Source organism: Pimephales promelas, chromosome 25, assembly GCF_988280905.1.
Source record: "Pimephales promelas chromosome 25, fPimPro1.hap1.1, whole genome shotgun sequence".
NCBI lineage: Eukaryota > Metazoa > Chordata > Actinopteri > Cypriniformes > Leuciscidae > Pimephales > Pimephales promelas.
Genome location: NC_142793.1, coordinates 20135468 through 20160729, shown reverse-complemented (window position 1 = coordinate 20160729; position 25262 = coordinate 20135468). Strand labels below are relative to the sequence as shown.

The 25262-nt window shown below is 35.6% G+C and overlaps 1 protein-coding gene across 3 annotated transcripts; it reads left to right on the top strand.

Moving 5' to 3' along the window:
• Positions 1–1976: 1976 nt before the first annotated feature.
• wasla (WASP like actin nucleation promoting factor a) lies at positions 1977–24775 on the top strand. 3 transcript variants are annotated; one of them, XM_039658135.2, is made up of 11 exons: positions 1977–2384; positions 7952–8086; positions 8614–8700; positions 8891–8987; positions 11364–11387; positions 15943–16123; positions 16273–16315; positions 19922–20075; positions 20967–21481; positions 22392–22497; positions 23651–24775. In XM_039658135.2, the coding sequence occupies exons 1-11, from the start codon at positions 2280–2282 to the stop codon at positions 23710–23712; spliced, it is 1509 nt and encodes a 502-aa protein (XP_039514069.1). In that variant the 5' UTR covers positions 1977–2279; the 3' UTR covers positions 23713–24775. The 3 variants fall into 3 exon arrangements, with proteins under 3 accessions (XP_039514069.1, XP_088983605.1, XP_088983606.1); XM_089127479.1 differs by lacking the exon at positions 11364–11387; XM_089127480.1 differs by lacking the exons at positions 1977–2384; positions 7952–8086; positions 8614–8700; positions 8891–8987; positions 11364–11387 and adding an exon at positions 13345–14792.
• Positions 24776–25262: the final 487 nt, after the last annotated feature.

Sequence of the window (25262 nt, the reverse complement as noted above, 5' to 3'; positions counted from 1 at the left end):
AAACTCGTGAACAGAACTGTATGCAAAACATTTAATAATTTAATGGAGCAGCTGTTGGTTAATATCGCCATCTAGTGGAGATAAGAATCAGAACGAGTTTTTATTGCCAATCAATTTTGTCTTGGTGACAGCTTCCAGAACACAGAATACAAAACTATAAATACATAAAATAATAGATATATATATACTTTATTGACATCCAGATAGATGGATGAATTTAACAGCAGGCCAGGTGGCCCCTGGCAGGGCTCCGGTTACAAACAAGATCCTCCATCTGTCTCATTTTTTCCTCTCCTTTCTCCATTTGTTTATCGGTAGGGAAGAACAATGTGAACCGTCCCTGATGGCTGTTACATAAGACTGGATGACTATTAAACAGGCATTATTATGAATAAAAGTAGGCTATAGCTGTGAAAAGCAATTATGATTTTGTTGTGTGATGCAACAAGTGTGGGGATTTAGTTTCTGGCTCCAGAAGTTTTTGGTCACATGGTTTAAAGTGATAGTTCTTTATTTTGCCTTCTTAGTAATTACACCCAATTTACTAGTCTATGTCGACGTGAAGTTTTTACTCTGTAATAACAGTGCAGAATGTGCTGAATCTCCATGGACAACTGAGGTTATCATTGTCTAAGAAAAGACTGCCTAAACATGCAGCAGCCACACTCAGCAATGTGTTATCCTCCAAATAGAATGGTTTTGATTAGTGACAAAAAATGTCCAAATATAGTTTATAGTCTGGACTGGGGAAAGCCAGACTTTCACCTTATAAAACATATCACGTTGGCTCGACTTCCAGGATTTTGTGCTGGGTTTTATTTATATAAATGTTCAAGAATACACGATGAAAAGATTAAAAGTTACCAATTAATGATACATCCTATAAATTAGTTGTTAAATTATAGATTTTTTTCGCCTTCACAAAATAGACAGAATAGATCACAAAAATAGGCTTCTATAAAGTTTAGTCAGTGTTATATGATATATTTGTACATAATCTTTTTTTATATGTAGGAAATTTACATTTTTACTTTAGATTTTGTCATCTTTTTTCCTACTCATTTTATGTTAATTTTAATACAATTGCTTTGAACTTTCTGCAAATACATCAATAAAATTTCTTCAAGTTCAATATTGAAAACACAAATTTTCATTAAAAAGCCATTTATATTGCAAAATTACGTGGAATCCTTCCACTAAAATCGCAAGTCTCTGTGTAACGTTAGTGATTTTGGGAATCGTCATACCTCGGCTAGCAAATGGATTTTTACGCTGTTGTAGCCTTTCAGAGGCCAGAATAGGGATCATCTGGTTTATAAAACATCAATATAGTTACCCTATCATTAAATCACAGCACCAAATCCGTTAAATACTATATTATCCTTCTATCAATGACGGCGTTGTGCTCCACCCTCTGCCTCAGAAACTCCGCCTTGTGATGGGAGTCGGGCCGACTCCAAAAGAATCGATTCCTCAACGCTTAATAACCCTAGTGTAGGAGTCGACTCCAGTATAAGAATCGACTCTCATTGTCGACTCTGTTAGTGTGTCTGAAGTCGCAAGAGACTGTCACACTGTCGCAGAGTTTTACAATACATATAGCTCATTTACAATTAAATAACAGTCAATTACGTTAATTATATCTCCGTCCCCAGCTTTTACACTCCTACGATGAGAGTTGGGAATCGGAGTCGACTCCGATAAACAAAGAATCAAACACTCCGCCTCATCCCGTCCGCATTCTGCAGGAGGCACGGGAAAACAGGGACAGACCATTCTGCTAAACAGAGGGGTTTCGAATCAACGCATCACTGTTATTATTAATACTCACTCATATTAAGACACTAAACCGACTTTTTAGTCATTTAAATGTATTTATTTGTATAACTAAATAATATCTAAATTATGTGTTTCTACAAATGAAGCTTATTCGTAGCGCGACCAAATTTAGTTCAGTCCTTTCCCGAAGTGCGCCTTGAACTCTACCGTCCTGCTGCCATGTTGGATTGAAGGACCGTTTTGCTTTGGGACTGAGTTCGGGATGAAAGTTTATATTATGCAGTCTGTCAAAAGTGGAAGAATTAAAGAATAATTAACCCGCAGGATTTAACGAGTGGCATCTGCACCGCCCGTGCATTGAGGGCAACACCGCATCGGGTCTACTTGGAAGCAGAATTCCTTACGGGATGAACCGAGCGCAGGCCATGTTGATCTGTGATTGCACATAAAATTATCTAATACGAGACAAACGCTCGAGTTCATCCGCCTCATCCTTCAACATGAGCGGCCACCCGCCCCAGAGGAGGGTGGCAAATGTGGGCTCTCTGCTTCTGACCCCGCAGGAGAACGAATGTCTGTTCAACTACCTGGGCAGGAAATGCATCGTAAGTTGTGTTTACTCTCTCACGGCCGATCCGTAGTTCTTTAACCGCAAGTGCAAATGCAAATCACCCTGCGTTTAAAATAACCCGAGATGAGATGCAAACGAGAGGCTATGAGTTCTGGCAAGGGCAGTTGTCTTTTAACGCGCTTGTGATGTCAATAGGGCGCATTGGGGATATTCTCCTCCTGACTGTCAAGGGTATGAGACTCTTGTGAGTGAAATTAGTTGTGTACGATATCATATTGGCGTGATTGGGAGTTTGTAATAATACATTGCGATATCAGAGTACATGGTAATAGGCCTTTTGCTTGAGTAAAGCAGTAAATCGTCGAAAAACCTAGTGAGCTGCCTACGTAGACAGCATCATAAGTGCATTCTGAGTCAGCTAAACGATGCACGTGCCTGTGATGCTGAAATGTGCCGTTTATGTAGGAAGCTTACCAGTCACAGTTTCTATCTATCTATCTATCTATCTATCTATCTATCTATCTATCTATCTATCTATCTATCTATCTATCTATCTATCTATCTATCTATCTATCGCTGGGTTTAGTGTCAGTATAAATAACAGTAGGACTCTTTTTGCTGTGTACCAATCTCAAGTGATTATTCATTTCTTCTCCAATAGTTAGGTAGTTTAATGATATTCAGTGATGTGAAGTAGTCGATGACAACTACTTAATAAATTTGCAAACAAACAAAAGTTTGTGTTTGTAATTTTATCTTGTATCTTTAAATGATTGAAAGGGGAGATATTTAGTCTAGTCAGTATAGGTTTTTTTTTATTATGTCCTACTTGAGGACCCATAGTTACAGTGGTCCCAAGAAGTAGTCTATTTGGACACTTAAAAGGAGAGTTCACCTAAACATAAAATGTGATCATTTACACACCCTCAAGTTGTTCCATCCATGTATGAGTTTATTTCTTCTGTTGAACACAAAAGAAGATATTTTGAAGAATATGGGTTATCAATCAAACGTTTGACGGTAGCCATTGACTTCCAGGGAAAAAAAATAACTAAGTCAAAGTCAATGGCTACCGTCAACGGTTTGGTTGACACCGGACAGATTTGGAACAACTTGAGGATGAGTACATGACAACATTTACATTTTTTGGGTGTACTATCCATTTAAGCCACACTTACTAGAGTTTGTTTGTCTTTATTTGCTTTCTATAACAAAATATCAAACACACTTTTTGAATAAAACATTTTGGAAAGAGAAGTTTCGAGAGTGATGAAACCTTACGTACTGATCAAAATGAAGATACATTTTCTTTCTGGTTATCAAAGTTAGTAGAACTTGTTTATAGTTAATGTGATGAACTACACACTCTTAGAAGGCAAGGGTTCTATATAAAACCATAAAGAGTTCTGTCAGGCGCTTCATATGTAGAACCTTTTAGGGGGTCCAGTCATGGGATCATTTTATGTAGAGATGATGGATCAAAATTTTGGATACATGGTGTATGTCAGTGTATGTCCAATTTTAGTGTTACTTTCAATTGTGTAGCTATTTAATTTTTTTTAAATTCAGTATCATTTAAATGATTGAATTTCTTAAAAGTATATTCATAAAATTATACAAAAAAGGTTATTTAAAATAATAAATAAAGAATTAAATTCAAGCGCAAGAAGCGTTTAAATGCAAGAAGCTGCGAAAGAGAACTTAATTCAGTGTTCCAGCACAGAAAATGGCGTGTAAGTGCCAAATTGAGTTCTCTTTCGCGTCTTCTTGTGCTTGAATGGTTTAAATGTGAACACAGTTTAATTTTAGAAAAAATTATCTAATTTCTTACCGTAAGTGTCTGATATGGAATTCATACTTGATCACTGGAAATTTTTTAAAACAGTTTTATTAAAAATTTTAAAACCTATGTAAGACATTTATCCTGGTTTAGAACCTTTTTGGCTTAAAGTGTCCTTTAATATTGGTTCCAGAACCCTAGTGCTTCTATTGAACCTTTTTTTCTCTAGTACCTGTGGTTATTCTGTGTGAGTTTGAGAAACTAGAAATCACCTTGACACAAGTTAGTTTTAAATCACTGCTCAGTACATGGCTTAAAAACTATAGCCAAGTGGTTAAATATTCAAAAGTATCCAAATACCTTTCACTGTATGCTTCGAGTGAAATGTTGCTCTTGTTTGAAATTTCCTGTCCCTTGCCCTACAAGGAAGCATATTTTAGTAATGTTTCCGTATTTTTCCCAAATTCCTCTTGCTGCAGAGACAGGTGACAAGGCACATTTTAAGCAGGTCACAAATTTGGCTCTTAGGATACGCTTACGTGACAAAAATGCGTTTCCATTGCGTTTTTTTTTTTTTTGCATGCAGACGACAACGATGTCAAAAACGTCTAAAAACACTGTATTGTGATGCCAAGCCACTAGTTGGCGACATCACTTTGCAAAGAAACACTATTGTAATACGCATGCCGTCACCGTTTTCACAAATTCGTATTTAGGTAGTTTACACCGAAATGACAACAAACGGTATTGTTCTCAACTTGCACTTTGAAACCTATTTTCAAAAGTTTTCAGGCCCCCAAAACACCATTGTTGAGTAAACGAATGGCTAAAACGCTTCTGTTTTCGGTTGAAAACGATGTCTTGTAAACGGCTCTTTAGTAGAGTTTGGATTGAGATGGTCTTTTTGATAGTAATACATTTGGATTGCTGGTGCCTAATTAAATTGGGTTAAAATGGTTTCAAATTAGAGTCTGTGGACTGTAGAAATGGAAATTAGCTTGGCAAAGAAACAAGTGTTTCTTTTACGTATTTCGCTAATTCACGTCTAAATCTATTTCACAAATATGCCATTCTTTCCCATCAGACCTACTTAAGTTGCTCGTCCATGTCTAGGTGGATGCGAAGAGCGTCCGTAAGCGAGCAGTGTCAATCCAGGAACGGCAGCCAAGAGCTAGGCCATAAAGTGGGCTTTCACAGGGAATGACTAAATATGAGACACGTTGATTGGGGCCAAGATCCAGCAGTCATGGGTTCATTCATCACTGTGTCCCGAACCGGCACCGAAAACCAAGGGCAGAGGGTGGATGGTGTCCAAATCGCACAATAGTGAGAGAAGGAAAAAGATAGGGGTTGGGGGTGGGTTGTGTGTGATCAGCAGTCTTTGAGGACAGGAAGTGAACTGATCTGCCTCCTTTCCATGGAGATTTGAGCTTTAATGAATAGGGCTGCTGAGCCAGGACTGATCCAGAATCAGGTTTCCAAGCAAAGCAAAATTCTGACATAAAGACGCTGATCCCTGTGAAAGTAGGGGAAACATGTCTTAGATACGCATTTATGTTCTTTTGCGCACAGGGATGCCGTACGGATGTAGTTAACGTGGAAAGGCCTGGCGTACGTCCATCATTCCACGTGTGCAGTGTTATTGAGTGCGCTTAAACCCAGCTGATCGATCCAGCATATAGGATTGCATATCAGTTTGAGCATGTTCGGTGGCTTCGAATGCAAAGAACGTTCATTGTTCCTGTCTTATGGAAACTGGACTCTTTCTTGAACTCGATGAACTCTGAATACGGTTGCTGGATGATGTCTTTGAATCACTCGGCCCACCAAGACAGAAGAAATGCTGAATCTTCAGTTGCGAGCACGAGAAAGCAGGTTTTCATCAGAAGAAATGAACCCAAGAAAGTTCATCAATGCTTTTGTTATTGACCTGGCAGGATGAGTCGACTGGTTAGCATACTCTTTTTCTGCCGGTCTCTAAATAAATGTAATTGTACGTTTTTACATGTGTTTGTTGAGTTATGAAATATTTGCATGTGCTGTTGTTTACTGGTAGATGTTTCAGACTTTCAGAACAATGATTTAATGGAATTGATTGTCAAGATTTATGTCAAGTTCGCGACCATACACTTTGAACAGATTTGGTTAATAATCTTCTAAATAATTACTCAGTGTGTGTGTGTCTGTGTTACTGGTCCATGGAAAATATTTCATCTTCTGTGAGATCTGGGCTGTCCTCCCTATGACAGTATTGCCAAGATTCTGGCCTATTTTTCTCTTTGGAAAGTTATCCCGTGTCCTGTAAAAGGGTGTTTGAAACACTGCTTTGGAATGCAGACACTCTTTGACTAAGAGTCCCAGTGGAGAGGGGATAAAACGCCCCATCAGGTGTTTCTCCAAGTGCTTGACTGCAGTTTAAATGACAGTAGAGCTTGATATCTGCAGTGGCCTGTGTGTGCAGCAGAGAACATCATGCTGGATTCATACACGGATTTCTAGGGGAAAAATATTTTTGTACAATTTCTCTAAAATTTGAACATAGGCTATTTTTGGTTTGTATAATTTGGGTCTAGCATACGCTTATTTATGAATGAATGAAAAACTTTAGAATCGGAGAACCTATGCTTTATGGATTAGTTAAAGTTGCATAATATTTCAATATCTATATTTATATTAATTATACCTTTATGTAGTGTGTGCTTTAGGGCTTTTTTAAAGAAATACAACATTTTGTTCTTAATTTCAATTTATTTTTTAGGATGCTTGTAAAGTAATTGTGTAGTTTTACTAATTTAATCCTGTCATTACAAAACAAAAGACAATTGTTTATTGTTTTTAGTACTTTTTTTTTTTACAATGAATATTGACTTCTGAAATAGCAATAAATATACAAACTAATAAAGAAATAATTTTCCTTTATTTATTTTCACCATAAATACAGCCTTTGATTTTGAGATAGTGATGATTTAAAAAAACCAAATACAAACAAATAAATAAACAAAGTGATTTTAGTGTTTTACCATTAATAACGTCTTTATTTATTGAATGAATTTTCTGAATGAATCAAAGGAACAAACTAATAATACATTTCTGTATTCCAAAGCAGTGTAGAATTTACTGATATACAGCCACATTATTCCCTTCCTTTCTTCCTTCCTTCCTTCCTTCCTTCCTTCCATCCTCGCTTCTTCTCTCCCTTCCTCCATTTCTTTCTCCTTTCCTTCCATCCTCCATTCCTTCCTTCTCCCTCCTTTCTTCCATCATCTATTCCTTCCTCCCTCCTTTCTTCCTCCCTTTCTTCCTCTATTCCTTTCTTCCTCCCTTTCTTCCATCATCTATTCCTTCTTTCCTCTCTCCTTTCTTCCTCCCTTCCTTCCCCCTTCCTTCCTTCCCTTCCTCCCTCCCTTCCATGCTCCATTTCTCCTATCCTCCCTTTCTTCCTCTAATCCTTCCTTCCTCCCTTTCATCCTCCCTTCTTCTCTCCCTTCCTCCATTTCTTTCTCCTTTCCTTCCATCCTATATTCCTTCCTTCCTCCCTTCCTCCCTTCCTTCCTTCCTTCCTTCCTTCCTTCCTTCCTTCCTTCCTTCCTTCCTTCCTTCCTTCCTTCCTTCCTTCCTTGCTTCCTTGCTTGCTTTGCTTGAAAACATTTAGTTTTGGGGAATCTTGGATGTTTTAAGGATTACTTGAGGATTTCCGTCATATTTATATTTATTTATAAGTACATGTGTGTTTAAGGGCTTCATATTTAAAAAAAAAAAAGTCTCTCATAATTGTGTAGTTTTCTTTTTCACACAGTTCATGATTGTTCATCTTTTTGCAGACATTGTGCTCAGCGGTGGTCCAGGTGTATGGGGCGGACAGGGGCTCGTCCTGGGCCAAGAGGTGCTGTGGCGTGGCCTGTTTGGTGAAAGACAACCCTCAGAGGTCTTATTATATCCGTGTCTTTGATAGCAAGGTAAGCTCTCAGTAAAAAAAAAAAAAAACTGCCTTCCTTGTTCCTTGGAACTTTTGGTTAAAGGGATAGTTCACCCTAAAATTAAAAATAAGTCATACTTTACTCACCCTGGTGTTGTTGTAATGCCGTATGCCCTTTTTTATTTAATGGACCACAAATGGAGAATAAAAAATAAAAAATTGCTCGCTCATCCATATAATGGCAGTGAATACCAACCAGCTTTTTAAAAAAGATGCAAATGTATCTGAGAATAATCCCATGCCGTATATTCCAAGTGTTTCGGGGGTATACAACCTTCCAAGTGTTTCGGGGGAAAAAACAACCTGAAATTGAATGTGTTATTTAACGAAATTCTTGCCCTTGGCTAGTTAGTTTTCTCTGCAGGGTGAACTATCCATTTAACCCCCTCGTTTCCCTGCATTTCCCTTCTTCTTTATACTATTCCTGTTAGAATTTAATTTAAATAAAGCCAGTGCAAACTATTGAATTTACGTATGTTTACAATATCTTGTTTCTAATTTTTGCAGGATGGAAAAACAAAGTTTGAGCAGGAGCTCTACAATAATTTCACGATCAATAGTTCGAGACCATACTTCATTACCTTCGCAGGAGATGTAAGTCCTTTTTCTTAATTTTTTCACATTGTTGACCTTTAGCAAGAAAGCAAACAGAACTAGCCAGAGATGTTCTGTGGAAAAATGTTTGTTTGGCTAGTCGCTTCTTGTCATTCTTGTAAAACTCCTTTTAGCATTAGTCGGAATATGATCCGTCTTTATTGATCATATGGTGTGTTTTGCTCTTTAGTCTTGTCAGATGGGCCTCAACTTTGCCAGTGAAGAGGAAGCCAAACGATTTCGGAGTGCACTCAACGAACTGCTCAACAGACGACAGAGGAAAACCGGTAAATGTGCTGCTTTTAATTTCTTTCTTTTCATTTGAAGAGATGATAGTTCACCAAAAATGAAAATGATCCCATTATTTACATACTGTTTCAAATCCAATCAATATGACTTTTTTTTTGGGGGGGGGGGGGGGGGGGGGGGGTGAACTATCACACTCTTAACCTATCAAGCTTCACATTCAATAGCAATCAAATGATTGCTAATATTTTTTAAGTGCCTAAAAACATTTTTCTTTCTCCCAAATGTTTGTTTTACTTCTAGTTAACCCATAAATGAGTTGTATAATAATTTACTCATTCTCATGTCATTACAAAAGAAAATTGTGGAAAATTGTGTATTGTATTATTATATATTTACGATGAATATAGACTTTGAGTTTGATCTAGCATTAAAGGAACAAACAAATTAAATTTAATTTTAAATCATGATTAGCCTTTGATTCTTATAAAACAAAACAATATAAAACAAACACATTTTGTTTATTTTTTGTCATAAATATAGTCTTAGATTCTGATATGGAAATAAATAAAAAAACCTAATACTATTAATGTTTAATGAATAAAGTATTTGATTCTGATATAGCAATAAAAGAAACAAACTAATTTTATTAAATTTTTACCATGAATATAGCCTTGGATTCTGATTAATAAATAATTTATAAGTTTTATGAAGCTTGACAGCTCTAGTCATTGGAATGACATAAGGATGAGTTTTAATTTTTGGGTGAACTCTTCCTTCAACAAACTCATTAATGGCTCATCATTTCTTGTTAACTTGTTGTTCCCTGTTGCCGGCTGCTCATATGCAGTTCCCCATCTTTTCTCCTGTTGTTGTTCTCAGTCTGTAGTGTTGTAGTCGTAGCAAGTGTGTTGGTATCCTCTCCGTAGGGTGTGTCGTAAACCTTCACAGTGCGCCTTTTCTCCTCGTGTCCCTCTTGTAAACGCAGCAGGCTCTCTCTTCTCACTTCCTGGCTGGGTTCCAGTACTTCCTGCTCTGTTTTGCATGCTGGGCTTTGAAGTGTAGGCTTCTCTTTGTACTAACTGTTTTTAAGGCCCTGGTGCCTTAAACGCCTCTTATGTCTGCCTCGTCTGCCCTCTCTTTACGTTTCATGTGGTCGAATTATGAACAGTGTTGGATCACTTGTGCAGTTTGTTTCATTAACGTACAGTGAATGATTCAGTCATCTCCTGGTTGTTAAAGGTGAAGTGTGGAAATTGTTGCTATTTGTGGCATAAAATGGAATTAAAATTTTTATATATATATATATATATATATAATTTTTTGGAACATATTGTAAATATTTGAATGTTATAGTAAATATTTTTTGCCAGTGAGCAATTTATTATTTATTCATACAGATATGTATATGTATGTTACCATAAATAAATAAATACTTTTATTCAACAAGAATATCTTAGTTTGATCAAAAAGTGACAGTAAAGATGTATTATTTTTGATTTGATTTTAAATGCTATTCTTTTGATTTTTTTTTTTCATTAAATCATTAACGATCACGATTTCCACAAACATATTAAGTAGCACAACTGTTTACAACATTAAGAATAATACATGTTTCCTGAGTCATGTTTCCTGAATCATCATGTTAGAATGATTTTTGAAGGATCATGTGACACTGAAGACTGGTGTAATGATGATGAATATTCCGCTTTAATATAGAATTCATTTTATAATAATATTTCACAATATTTAAATGGGATCAAGTAGTATTTATTTATATTTGAGTTATTTTAATTCTATTTATAATAACTATGATAATAATAATTGTAATTTTGTTTCATTTAAAAAATATTTTTTTTATTTTATATCTTTATAAAAATATGTAGGCGGTTGTTTGGAAATGTCACTGTTATGAGCCTTAAAAAATGTCAAATATGAATAAATATTTTATTGTTAAGGTATATGTAGTATTATATATTAAATTATTTATGTATGTTTGAGAGCTTTTAAAAATATGAAATTGCTGAGCAACTGCCATTCAGATGATAATAAGAGCGTTTTAACATAGAATCGAAAAGCACACTTCACCTTTAAGATCGAGGTTATAAGAAAATGATCCGTTTGCAAATGAATGAACCACAAAATGTACGTGCTAAAATATGTACTATTAAATAGGATAATCAATTGATTTAACAAAATAAAGAACTTTAAATGCATGAGTTGAATTCCTAGATGTTAGTGTCTTGAGAAAGGGCGTCTCTGTTTACCATCTTCTTCCCTATGCTTTCCAAAACTAACGTAATTAAATATCTCCCTCTTCTTTTTGCTGACCTACCGACTCCTTTCCTCTGTTACTGACTTCACTAGTCATTTAATTTGCCCTCCACATTTTAACAATGTTAATTTTGTTTTTGCAGAGAAAAGGCGTGACCCACCAAATGGTATGTGTCCTGGTCCTTACATTCACATGAATTTACTCCTAATGTTGACCGTGCTAATATATTTGTTTGTGCTGTTAATGGTTTTTACTCCCTTTTTTGAGAGAATGATGTTGAAATGTACACATGCACACATTTGCATCTTCCACAGAAATCAAAACATGTTCTTGTGTTCGCGTCGTCAAGCATGAGCGGGATTTGCACTAACACGCATCCGCATTGTACATGACCTAGATGTGAGTAGCGTTGAACCCCTGACAGGAAGCCTGGGGTCAGTGTGTGTGTGTGTGTATGTGCGCTGGGAGCCATATGTATGCCACATGGATCCTTCCATGCCACTGCACTACTGCGGCCCTCTCCCGTTCAATTGCATCAAAGAGACTGCGCTTCCTCACTTAGCTTTAAGATTTTCATGGTTATGGCGCTGGTTTGACATAATCACTTAGGAAATGTGGTTGCTAGTTACTGATCTTACAGTAGCCTGTAGCAGTACATGTGTAATGCAAGTGTCATTTCTCCTGTTTTAAGAATGTTATAGAAAATATCAAGTGGTATATATATCAAACCTAATGAAGTGGGTTTTTTATTTTAATTTTAAGTATTTCCAATTGAAGCAATGATTTGGGGCAGGGAATATTTGAGTGCTCATCTATTAGTATTATTTTTAATAATATATTTATATTAAGGCTGTTAAGCGATTTTATTTATCTAATTAATTACACAATGAGGAGTTAATCAAATTAATCAGAAATTATTCACACATCATTTAAAGTCATTATTGTTTTAATAGCGAAAAGCATCAAAAAGACATTACAAAAAGTAGTTTCAGAAATATATATATTTAACAAACTCATAGGCTTCAACAGTTGTTTGGGTGAGTAAATTATGACAGTTTTTATTTTTGGGTGAACTATCTTACCTTTTTAGTTTTTTGTTAAAATAAAAATATGAAATACATTTTTTAATAAAATTACACTTTAAATAAGAAACCAAAACTGCCAATAGGTGGCGATAAATGTCTAAATGAGTAAGCCATTAGTCATCAATTCGTTCGATTTGTTCAAACGGCTGATTCATTCAGGAATGAAGTAAATGACGCTCTTTATGAATTAGGCTTTGAATTATTGGTGCACTCCATTGATTCACTCAAAAACGCGGATTCGTAAACGTATGCGAGAAATTTTTTCAGTTAAACGCATGAAAAATATTTAATGTAATTAATGCAGCATCTGTTTTTTTCCCGTCATCCTTTGGCTAGCATTACAATATATGATCACGCTCTTTTAAACCATTCAAGTGTGATAAGACAAAAAACTCTCTCTGTCACTGTCTGTGAATCTACTGGCTGTGTGACGCACTCACAGAAAGCTGCTTTAGACAGCACTTGAACGAACTAAAAGTTTTTGCCAAAATGCACGTTTTGATGTGTGTCCTCGCAAGTACACTTAAATTAGTTAAATTAAGTCTTAAATGGACCCAAAGCTGTGAAAAAAACGTGTCAGATAAATTGACAGCAGCCTAATAAACATGATGCTGTGATGTCTGTAAGTGTTAAATTAAATGGATACTTCACCTCTGGAAAGATGAATGTGTGTTTAAAATGGGTCAATTATGTAGAAGAAATATGAAATTATTTTTTAATTTGGAGCTTTCTAGACTGAGAAAAGCCAGAAAATGTATTTTTGGCTTATGTGGATGAAAGACAACAACTCCCAGAATGCACTTGCTTCGCTGCACTAGGAGGCCCTGTAGTTAAACAACAAGTCTAGGCTACTAAATTTTTTTTTTTAAATTGTCTCAGGGGGATATGAGGTTGGAAAGCATGGTAATTTGAAAATACTTCAAGTTTTCTACTAATTAATGCAAAATTAATGCTAAATCCTGAAGTATCCCTTAACAAAAAAAAAGAGAAAATCACTCGCTGCTCTTGACTGACTCCTTTTCCAGCTTTGATAAGGATTCTATATCTATATTCAGTTTATAATTTATGCAATAAAGTCTGTGAAGTGTTTGATAACTTTATTAATTTTATCTGTATATCCTACCTGTTTGACCTACTTGAAAACCTTAAAGCACTGTGTACAAGGTCAAGAACAACGAAAACGATAACTGTGCATTTTGCCGACTGTTCTGACTGGGCTGAACTTTGTTTTTAAGTTCACTTAAATTAAAAGTTTTATATATAATTATATATGTATTTTAAAAGCCTATAAGTGTTAAAAATGAAGAAAATCATTTATTGGTGAGACTGGCCTTCTTTCATAAAAAGATGCCATTAAACAAATATTTCAAATATAGGCTACTATCTTTGTTGTTTCTACATTAATTTGGTGGATTCAATTGTGTGTGTGTATATAAATGTTTATCGGTGTCAAATATCAAAGATATCAAAGTCATACTGAAATATTATTATCTTTGACTTTACATCAACACATTTGCCCTAGATTTGCTGCCGCAGCCCTGGAGGCCAGATTATAATTTTTTTCTCTCCTTTCTACAATCTGTTCACATTTCAAATTCACCTTCATAATTTATAGCTGTTGTTCCAACCATATTGTGCCCCTGCTTGACAGCGCTATGAAGAATGCAGTCGTTCAGATTCGATTTATGTGACGCGTCCCACTGTTATCAAAGAAAAAAAAACGTGATTGTGTTCTGTAAGATGTCCACCTGCATAAAAAAAGACAATGTAATCTTTCTCCAGCACATTTCCTTCTCCTCCGCTTCCTCGTCGTGTAACTAGATTGGTGGTCGATATCAGTCTGAGCATGCTCAGTGCGACCGTTTCATCTCCGTCATAGCCTATAAAGGTGCTTCATTTCAGCGTTGATGAGTAGAGAAGCCAATCAGTGAAACATCTGTCAAACGCTCTTGAGTACCTTAGATGGCGTGTGACGTCGCCTACAGTTGAAGACTTGCTTACAGAAAATGTCAGAGATTAAACTGGATTAGCAGTTACTTACGTAATATTCTGCATTTGTGATTTTTCAGGATTTGACTAGCGTGAGTGGGATTGGTTTAGTGGGCGGCCTGATCACAAACAGTTTCAATTGGTTTAAAGAGAGTCATTTTGAGGACAACGCAGACTGGTTTGTGGCTTGCTAGCGGTAAAGTTAGCTAGCTAGTCCGGTAGCTTCGCACCTCAATGCTGGGATGAGATGATGTTCTGCACGACCTTCCTGTCTGCCCCATGTGAGGAGATTTTAGACAGTATTTCGGGGCCAGATGCTGGTTTGGCTCCTCTGCAATGCCTGGTGTTGTCACGGGACGGACTGAACGAGGCTTTACCTCAACCTTGTCTTAATACGCTGCTGAAATTCAGGGGTGACGGAGACTCCATTTCTACAGAGGACGTTCTGTCAGTAGGGGCTCTGGGTCACGATAGAGGTCATGGGAATCTCACCCGAGGTAGGCGTTTAGCAGATATCTCACGATTACAGTGAAGTTGAGCTTCTGCTCCAGAACTGGGAGTAAAGCATCTCTTCGGCATTTTCAGAAGGACTGACATTGAAGAAGTGTCTTTTTTTTTTTTTTCAACGTTATAAAGGTTTTGCAGATATAAAACAGAGCAGTTTGTTTTTTAACTGTAAAAATATCTATTTATTGTATTATATAATTTATTTGACATTTGTTAGACTATTATTGCTGTGTTTGACATGGTGTGGTTTGAAGCGTTTGAGATATTAGATGTGTCGCAGTTTATTTATTTATTTATTTATTTATGATATAATATTTCTAATTTTGGCACAAAAAATTATTAGTTGTGCCATTGTGCCATTTATATTTTATATGCATTTAGTATATATTTTTTTGATAAACTATTTTTTCTTTTATTATTATTGTTTAATAATTATTATTTCTACAATTAATGTATGCATTTGTACATTAACAGAATTATTATTACCAGTTTTTATTATGCCATTTGTAAAAAAAAAAAAAAAAAAACATAAGTATGATCTAAAACTTTAAGTGAATGGCTGTTAGGTAAATGGTGAATAATTGGTCAGGACTTAATAATTTATTTACTTGTTTTCAATCTATAGAATGAAAGCACTTCATATGTCGTCTATGATCTCTGGTTGTTTTGAAAGTGGCAATTCTCGTGGTTTTTACACAAAGCCTGTTTTTCCAGCACGATCCTTTCTATGAAAGCTGCTTTTTATCACCTACATGTTGCTATGATGAGAGTATCATGATTCAAAGTATCAGTGTTGTCCACTCCTATATACTTGCGTGATGCGGTCATGTTCTTTTTTTTTTTCTAATAAAGTTTTATGTCTATTTTTTGTTTTACTCTTGCTTTTTGACACTATTATTATTGTTCCAACCACACCAGCATCATCTGGACTTTGAGGAATGTGTGTGTGATTCATTCATGAAGCACATCTTTCTGAAACGCCCCCTCTGCGCTTACGCATGGACCGAATCAGCTGTTGTTGGCAACACAGACTCTCAGAGCTCGGCCAGAGGCGACTCCTGTCACTTTCACGGGGAAATGTGTGCAACAGGTTGGTGGAGATTGTTAGACGGTAGCTGATAACTTGTGTCATGTGCCCAGGACCCACTCTCCCGATGGCGACGGTGGACATCAAGAATCCGGAGATCAACAACATGCGCTTCCACAACAATTCCCACATGAATAACATGGTCCACAGTAGCATTAACAAGAAGGAAAAGAAGGTGAAGGGCAAGAGGAAGAAGTTGACAAAGGCTGACATTGGGACACCAAGCAACTTCCAGTGAGTCAACTGATTCAGTGCTTCCTGTGTAGGCAGGAAGTGACATTAGTAATGCATCTCAAAGGCTGATTTTCTGTTTTTGATGAGTCTTTATTTTCTTCTGATGTCGTTTTCTGTCCATTCTGACTGCCTAACGCAATGTTTTCCAGGCACATCGGTCATGTAGGATGGGATCCGAACACAGGCTTCGATGTGAGTACACAACAATGACTTGCTCTGTCAGCCCCACCGACACACTCACACGCTCTCAATGTCGTACACGCTCTCACATGCATATTGTAGAATCGCTCATAGGAAAACAATGCTGACCTGTGTGATAATGGCATGATGAAATGCCTCAATAGGCTTGTGTTCATGCAGGCTGAAGCATCTGACGCTTGAATATGCAGCCTGTCGCCCACAAAACAAGCCAGATTGCGTTTGGACACATACTCGCACTGTGTTTGGGATTTTACTTTAATTTATGGCAAACCGTTTTGTACTGGAATTAATGCAGATTGCCCATTTGTGACGCATTCAGAAGTAAAATGGGGTGGTGATGCTGAAGTCACTGGAAAAATGTGCAGATTCCCTGAAGAAGGTCTTGCGTTTTAAGTTTTGCATTATGCATGCAGCTGGAATGTCGTGCATGTCATAATCGATGGTTTTTCCAGAAATGTTTTCCGTTAGCAGTTTCCCCACAAGGTGGCAGGATTGTGCTGTATTTGAGAACGGCATGAAAGCTGGATTATGAGGGTGCTTGCAAGGCAGAATTGTGTGAAATTTCTCTTGAAAAGATCTTGATTGCATCTTAACAATTTTAAAGAAATTTAAGCCTACATTTAGAAAATTCCAAATAACTTCCACTTAAACACAGGTTATCTTTAAGAAATATGTATTTATTTTTATTTTAGCCTAAATGTGCTATTTTATTTTTTATAAACATTATGCCTTGTAAAGAAATATTATATTAATGTTTGAAAATACCCATTGACTTACACTTGAAAATATTTGTAACTTTAAAAAAAATATTATTTGTTTTTATTTAACAATGTTATTTCTGTAAAATTCTGAAAATAAGATTAAAGTTTGAAAATCCTTGGGAATATTTTTATTATATACAACAAATTAAAAAATACATTTTAAAACGATTATATATATATATATATTAGTTATTTTAGATGTAATTTTATTTTCAATTTCTTAAAATGTTTTCCTTTAAAGAAGTTAAGATTAAAGAAACTCCCCTGAAAGTACCTCAGTACCTCATATATTAATGATTCAAGTTTGAAAAGGTTATCTTTAAAAATATATATTTATTAATTTTATTTTTACATGTTATTTAGCATTTTCATTTTCTACCTAAAGAGATTGAAGTTGTATTGAAGCCATTAACTTACAGTTCACTATTTAAAAACTAACCTGTAGTATGGTGATATTTTCAGACTGAGTTACCACTGGCTGTCTTCCATTTGTTTGCATACTGGAATGTGATTGGACCTTCTGCTTTTGCATCCATTTATTCATCGTTTTGGCATTATTATCATTAATATCTCTCTTTTTCTCCCTTTATCTATATTTAGTTGTGCTTACTAAGGCAAGCATCACTAATACTATTGCTCATACTTAAGGTTGGTGATCTAAACAAACCCCTAACTCTGAATATATCATTTTGCCACATAACTTACCCACGCGGACATGAATGATACCTCAAACTATTCAACTTATAGAGGAATGGAGCGCTAATAATTTTACCTAGCAGACAGAATTTAGGGGTAACAAAAAATCCATTTTACTTGTATTTTTGAGTTGGACCAATAAGAAAGCACCAAGAACACCCAACCAATTCAGCTGGAACGCATTAGCAACACCCTGGAAACCACTCACAACACACTAGCTCGCACTGGTTTTCTTCAAAACACTTCTAGTTTTACCTAAAATGTTATTCTTTTCCTGCCTTGCAAGCACTAGTTTTTCTTTTATGAAATCTAGTAAACAAACGGTTCCTTCAGTGTTGGTTGAATATGTGTCTGTCTTTCTATAAACTATTGAATATGAAGGGGAAAAGATTTTTGTTTTTTCCTTTATAATATTTTTCATCAATAAATCATTGACAGACATCGTATAATGCTTAACAGATCATTAGTTAATATATACTCACAGATAGAAATATAAGATAATTTGCTTGTTAATATTTATCAACTAATGAATTTAACAGATATATAATGTGAAACATTTATGCATATTGTATAAACTTTAGAAGTCTTGGTTGTGGTAATTTTAGTTTTTAGTTAAATTTTTTATACTGTAGTCATAACAGTTATTATTGACAGGATGATTTATGGTGTTTCTTGTAAAGGGAATCATTAATAAATGTACCATAGTTCTTATAAGGTATTCATCCTTTTCGATAAATTTACAAAATGTATACATTGTCTTTGCAGTTTTGTGTTTTAAATAAAATGAAACGTGTTGTAATTACTGAAGACAAAACGGATGTCCCTCACTGAAGCTTTCATTCAGGATTACAGCGATTGGCTTAGATCAAAACAATAACAAAATCATCGTTGTATACAAGCGTTTTTCCATATCCCATAATTCAATGCATGCCGAAGCCATTATCACAGTGTTTGGTGTGACTGCGGCGCTACAGTATGAATACTCAGTATATCAAGCAATCTGTATCGGATAAATAGTGACACATTGGTAAGCACTGTTACACACTCTTGTGTGTTGCAACATTACTGTCAAATCCAATGAAAATTCTGCGCCGAAACCGAAAATTCAGAATATTTTTTAAATATTTATTCATTTTTTTATATATATAATTGTATTATTATTAGGGCTGTCAAACGATTAATCGCGATTAATCGCATCCAAAATAAAAGTTTGTGTATACATAATATATGTGGGTGCACTGTGTATAATTATTAAATATATATATATATAAATACACACACATGCTTGTATATATTTAAGAAATATTTTCATGTATATACTGTATATATATATATATATATACATACAAAATAATTATACACAGTGCACCCACATATATTATGTAAACACAAACTTTTATTTTGGATGCGATTAATCGTTTGACAGCCCTAATTATTATTAGACTTTTTAATCTAATCTGAATTAAAAAAAAAAAAAATAACCACACTTTTATTTAAATTAACACCCGAAAATTGGACAGAAAATATATTAATAATATTGAATATCAATGCACATGCAAAAGTAATGATTATGGAAATTTCAGAAAAAAACAGCAAGGAAACATTTTAATAGTTTATTAACCATTCAAATGGACATTTACGAATACGTTTTTAATCATTGTATAACGTTGTTTAAATCCTTGGTAGATTTTTAAAAAGTGCTTGATCATATGAATTGAAAGTTGAATGACATTTTAAATATGCATTAAATAATGATCTGTTGATTTAAAGTTCATTTAAACATTAACAAGCATGTTATATAATAGCTATTTGAATTATTTATTAACTAATGATCGCATTACACAATGTTTGTTAATGATTTATTAATGAAGTTTTAAATCATTGTACTCCATCTGTCAAAATCATTTGTAGATTTTTTAAGTGTATGATCATATGATTTAAGCGTTTAAATGTGCATTGCATAATGGTTTCCAGATAATTATTTAATGTTTAAGCTATCTCATATTTAAAGCTGTGTATGTATATTCATATATATATGTATTAATATTAGCTTATCACCCTTTAAGCATTATGAAATGTTTAATGATATTAATGAGAGTTATTAAACAGAATGTCTCACTGCTTTACCTTTGTTTTGCAGTTGAATAATTTGGACCCTGAGCTGAAGAACCTGTTTGACATGTGTGGCATCTCCGAGGCCCAGCTGAAAGACAAGGAGACGTCTAAGGTCATCTACGACTTCATTGAGAAGAAGGGTGGTGTAGAGGCTGTGAAGAATGAGCTGAGGAGACAAGGTGAGACGCTCGCCGCACTGAACACCTGCGATTTGTGGCCGTCTTACGCTGTCAGAAAGTCTGGCCTGAATCGACAACATTCGTTTGCCCAAGGCAACTTCATTCTAACTACTACACACAACAAACAATGCCGTACAAACAATTTTCTCTCAGAAATTAATCTTAAAATTCACAATTGCAAAGGCCAGTTCATCCTTTTATGATTTTAAATTATGTAGCTGGCCTGTAATAAGCTTTTTATACATAAGTTTGGTGCATAAATGAGGATTTCTATATTTGATCAATACATGTGGTGTTCCTTCAGGTCCTCCCAAGTGGAGCGGTAGGTAGAACGTGTGTTTCATGCTCAGATTTGCATGTATAAGAGGTCTTAATTTTTGCAGATTGGCACGAGTTGTGTTTTTTTAACACTTTGAAGTGCATCTTAAGTGTAACCGAGTTCCGTTTAAACTACGTTTAATGCAACTTTATGCGTTTTTACGATTCTTCATGAGATATTTGTGTGGATCTTTTAAAAACATGTTTGATCTCTTAATGATATGCCTTGAGAAAGTAAAGTGTGAAGTGTGTTGCTGATTGGTAGGCCTGGGCGAAAAATCGATTAAATTAATTAATTCGAATTCGTAAAAAATCGTAAATCGAATTAAAAAGAAAATAAAATCGGAGATTTTATTTTTAGGCCATATCGCCCAGCCCTACTGATTGGTGTTTTTTTTTTTTGTTTTTTTTTTTTGTTTTTTTTTTGATTGGATTAGATTAAATAGTGTACCGATGCTTCAAAGCTAATAGACATGGATTAAAAATTCCAATTTTGGTTTCATGGGGTCTTTAAACTATACTAATACATGAGGAATCTATGTATTTATCTTTATGCTAACAAATCTTTTTCAGCACCCCCGCCTCCTCCCTCGCGGGGCGGCCCGCCTCCCCCACCCCCTCCTCATACTTCCGGGCCACCACCTCCCCCACCCCCGGTGCGGGGGCGAGGAGCCCCACCACCCCCTCCACCTTCAAGAGCACCCACGAGCGCTCCCCCTCCGCCTCCTCCATCCCGGCCAAGTATGGGAGCGCCTCCACCACCACCTCCCAGCAGAGGGCATCCACCCCCCCCTCCACCTGCCCCAGCCTCTATGCCACCTCCCCCGCCACCGCCACCTTCATCTGGAGGAGCCGCCCCTTCTCCGCCTCCTCCTCCACCACCTCCTCCTGGACCTCCTCCACCTACTGATGTGGACGGAGGCCACGGCGAATCGACGCCATCGCCCATGGGCGGGAAGTCCGCTTTGCTGGATCAAATCAGGGAGGGCACACAGCTAAAGAAAGTGGAACAGAACAACAGGCCCTTGTCGTCCACAGGACGTGACGCACTGCTCGACCAGATTCGACAGGGCATCCAGCTCAAAACGGTGAGTGTAAACGCTTACCCATGATGCATCGCCTGCTCACCTGTCATTTAGTTTAAAAGGGTTTTAAACAACTAGTTACCTATGGCGATTAATGTTCAAAACTGTACACAGAATATTTGAATTTAATTTGTCTCTATATAATTGTTTATATTTTATTGTAAGACATTGCTACTTTCATTCAGCAATGCATTTCAATTGATCAAAAGTGACAGTAAAGACATTTTATAATTAGTGGATCACAAAACTGATATGGTTTTTGATTCCCAGATCAAACGTCTATAAACGTCTACGTCTAGACCCTTAGCCTAACTAATAAAGTTCAAACATTGTTAAAGGCAAGTGAACGGTCCGTAATGTTTAGCTTTTTTAATTCATTAATTACAAGCATTGATAAATACAGTATAACAAGGTTAAAAAATAAAGTCTAACTTTAGTATATTTTGTCCAGATATGGAATAATTAGGCTTAAAATGTAAAATATCACTATAGTGTTTACTGTATAAATTTAATATAGATTAATCTTTGTTAAAGCCGTGTTTTGCTGTTTGATTACCATTAATGACATAAACAGTCACCGGCTATTTATAGCCTGCTGTCACTTTAAGACCGAATGCACTGATCCAATATAATCATACACATCCATCCAATTTATTCCTCAACTGTCATAACAGCGTGCGAGTATCACATTAATGATGAAATTTGCATAAAATAGAAAAGATTGGAAAGTTTAGTTAGTTCTGAGGAAAGCTCTATTATCATTTGCTTGTAGACAGATTTGATATTTTGAATCTAATGTAATCAGACACTTTAAGTGTAACTCAAATCTCCATGTACTTTTTTATAATATCAATCATTGTATAATCTTCTAGGGACAGGTATTTATCTGATTGCTTTATTCTTGAATGTTCAGGTATCAGATAATGACTCAGGACCACCCACCCCTGCTCAGTCAGCGGGCATTGTTGGAGCTCTGATGGAGGTGATGCAGAAGAGGAGCAAAGCCATCCACTCCTCAGGTAAGTGCCTGTTTCACTCTCTCAAAGGTTTGTCCTAAACATGCCACTCAACGGCTGAAAATTTGTTTGTTTTTTTTCCCTTTCGGTTTGACTGTTCCAGTATGATCACTTCAGCTTACATGCTAGAAATGCTCTACCGTTGCTTTTTATGATGGCGTGTCACGTTAAAGGAGTAGTTCACTTTTAAAAAAAACTTTTGCTGATAATTTACTCGCCCCCATGTCATTCAAGATGTCCTTGTTATTCTTTCTTCAGTCGAAAAGAAATTAAGGTTTTTCATAAACATTCCAGGATTTTTCTCCATATAATGGACTTCAATGGGAACCAAACGATTCAAGGTCCAAAAGACAGTTTCAGTGCAAACTGTTCAAAGGGCTTTAAACGATTCCAGACGATGAAGGGTCTTATCAAGCGAAACGATCGCTCATTTTAAAAAATAAATAAGAAATTTTAAGTTTTATAAGCTCAAACCCTCGCCTTGCTCTGTTCTGTGACGCTCGTTTGTGACTCTCCTGTTCGAACTCGTTCATCAAAATGAACGAATCTTTTTTCGAGTAATTTGGTTCATTCAACGAACAAAATGAAAGAATTGACTCGGAAAAACATTTTTTCGTTTTGATGAACGAGTTCAAACAGGAGAGTCACGAACGTGCACTTGGTTTGGTACCCAGTAAAAAATCCTGGAATGTTTTCATCAAAAACCTTAATTTCTTTTCGACTGAAGAAAGAAAGACATGGACATCTTGGATAACATGGGGGTGAGTAAATTATCAGCAAAAGTTTTATCTTAAAAGTGAACTACTCCAAAAAATGAAAATGATCCCATATTTTACTCGCCGTAAAGCCATCCTAGATAAATCTTCTTTTAGCCAAACACAATCAGAGTTATATTGAAAAATATCCTGGCTCTTCCAAGCTTTAAAATGAATACTGTGATTTTGAAGCCCAAAAAACGCATCCATACGGCTCCAGGGGGTTAAAAAATGTCTTCTGAAGCGATAATTTTTTTCGTAAGAAAAATGTCCTCTAGTCATATACACCTAGAATGCCTTGAGGGTTTTTGGTAACCCTTTATACTCCGTCGAGGCCCTTTTTCATTTAGTTCGTTGTCAGTAAGTTATGAGTTATTTATGCATTTTTTTTGGGCCCCCAGATGAAGATGAGGATGATGACGATGAGGAAGACTTTGAGGATGATGACGAATGGGATGATTAATCCCGCAACACTAACCCCTCCCAGTAGAGTAAATGTTACTAAATTCTCGCTTCCCCAAATTTTACTCTCATTCTTTTTTTTGCTTTTCTTTTTTTCAAAATGGCTGTATATTTTTGTTGCCTTTTTTTGTTTTTTTAATAATCTGTGCAATACCTCATGTAATCTGTAAAGTTGTCATTTATCCTCTGTAAAATAATGTCCTGGAAAATAACCATGTGAAGTTTTATGCCAGGATTCATGGTTTGTTGACCTGAATGTTTTTGTTTCCCTGTGAGTGGGGAAAGGGAGATGGACGGGACGCTTGATGTCCTTATTAATTGTTGATTAATGATTTAGATAACACTATTTTCATACCCTACTTTTCTGTACCTTCGATTTTTCTTATTCAAATCCTAGTTTAGCATTCTTAGATTTGGTAAGAGGTTCTCCTATCAGAATATGTATGTCCCCTGTATTGTTTCCCTTGTAAATGTACACCAGGCTGATATATTGAGGCTATATATATTTTTGCACGAATAACAAAAGGAAATTCACTACAGGATGAGAACACATTGGCTGAACACTAAATATGATTTCTGTGGTAATCACGATCAGCGTTACACTACATTGCACATCACAAAGTAGACCGTTTGGAGTTATTGATTTCACTTTATTAACAAGAAAATAATATACGGTGAATTCAAACCGGTAAAGGTCATGGGTAAAGCTTGCTCCTGAATGTGAAAAGCCATCAATTCACAAATATAGAATTTCCAGTCATATCAAAAAGAAAAAAAAAGAAAAGGAAAAAAAAAACACTTCACAAAGTACATTTGTTTGAAGCTTTTACAGGTCAATGCTTGACTGACAGCTACGTTTAAGGTCACGGAGAAAACAAACACTTGTGTACAATTAATGCTGGTTTAACAGTATTGTCTGTCTGAACTGAATTTTCTGTCCTTGTCTGTTAAGGATAGTGCTGAAAGATTTGTACAATTGACATCAAATCTTACAAAAGGGTTGGAATGTGGAATGAAAACACTAAATTCTATACTTAAATAAATGGTAATATTTACAAATCTGAGATATGGGGCTTTTTTTTACTAGCGTTGCCATCTTATATATAGTTGTGTACGTGTACAGCTTTTTTTCTTTGGCTTAATTATTTGATCGAATCAAAAAGAATGAACCAACAGCATGACTCATCTGTTGGAATCAAATTTATGGGAATGAGCTTTCAACTAATCAAAGCTATTGAAATGTCAACTATTTTCTTTTCTTTTCTTTTTTACCATATGGTGTAAGTTATAAAGCAGCCTTCCAAATTGTACTTATTGAGCATAATATTTTGTTGGTGAAAAGAAATTTGAAAATATGCTATTAATAATAATAAAAAAAAATAGGTCAGTTTTTAACACTGGAAAATTGTTCTTTATTATATTGATTAATTTTATCAGAGCTGTTTCATACCTCAGGAACAATGATGATTGGTGACCTGCAAGAAGAAAAAAAAGAAAATGCTGGTCATTTTAATGTTGCAACTACCAAATATATTACAGAAAACAGTCCGT

Coding starts and splice junctions, on each gene's coding strand:
- wasla (XM_039658135.2), top strand. CDS start 2,280: ATGAGCGGCCACCCGCCCCAGAGGAGGGTGGCAAATGTGGGCTCTCTG. Junction 8,087..8,613: donor TCCGTGTCTTTGATAGCAAG/GTAAGCTCTCAG, acceptor TAATTTTTGCAG/GATGGAAAAACAAAGTTTGA. Junction 16,316..19,921: donor ATCCGAACACAGGCTTCGAT/GTGAGTACACAA, acceptor TTTGTTTTGCAG/TTGAATAATTTGGACCCTGA.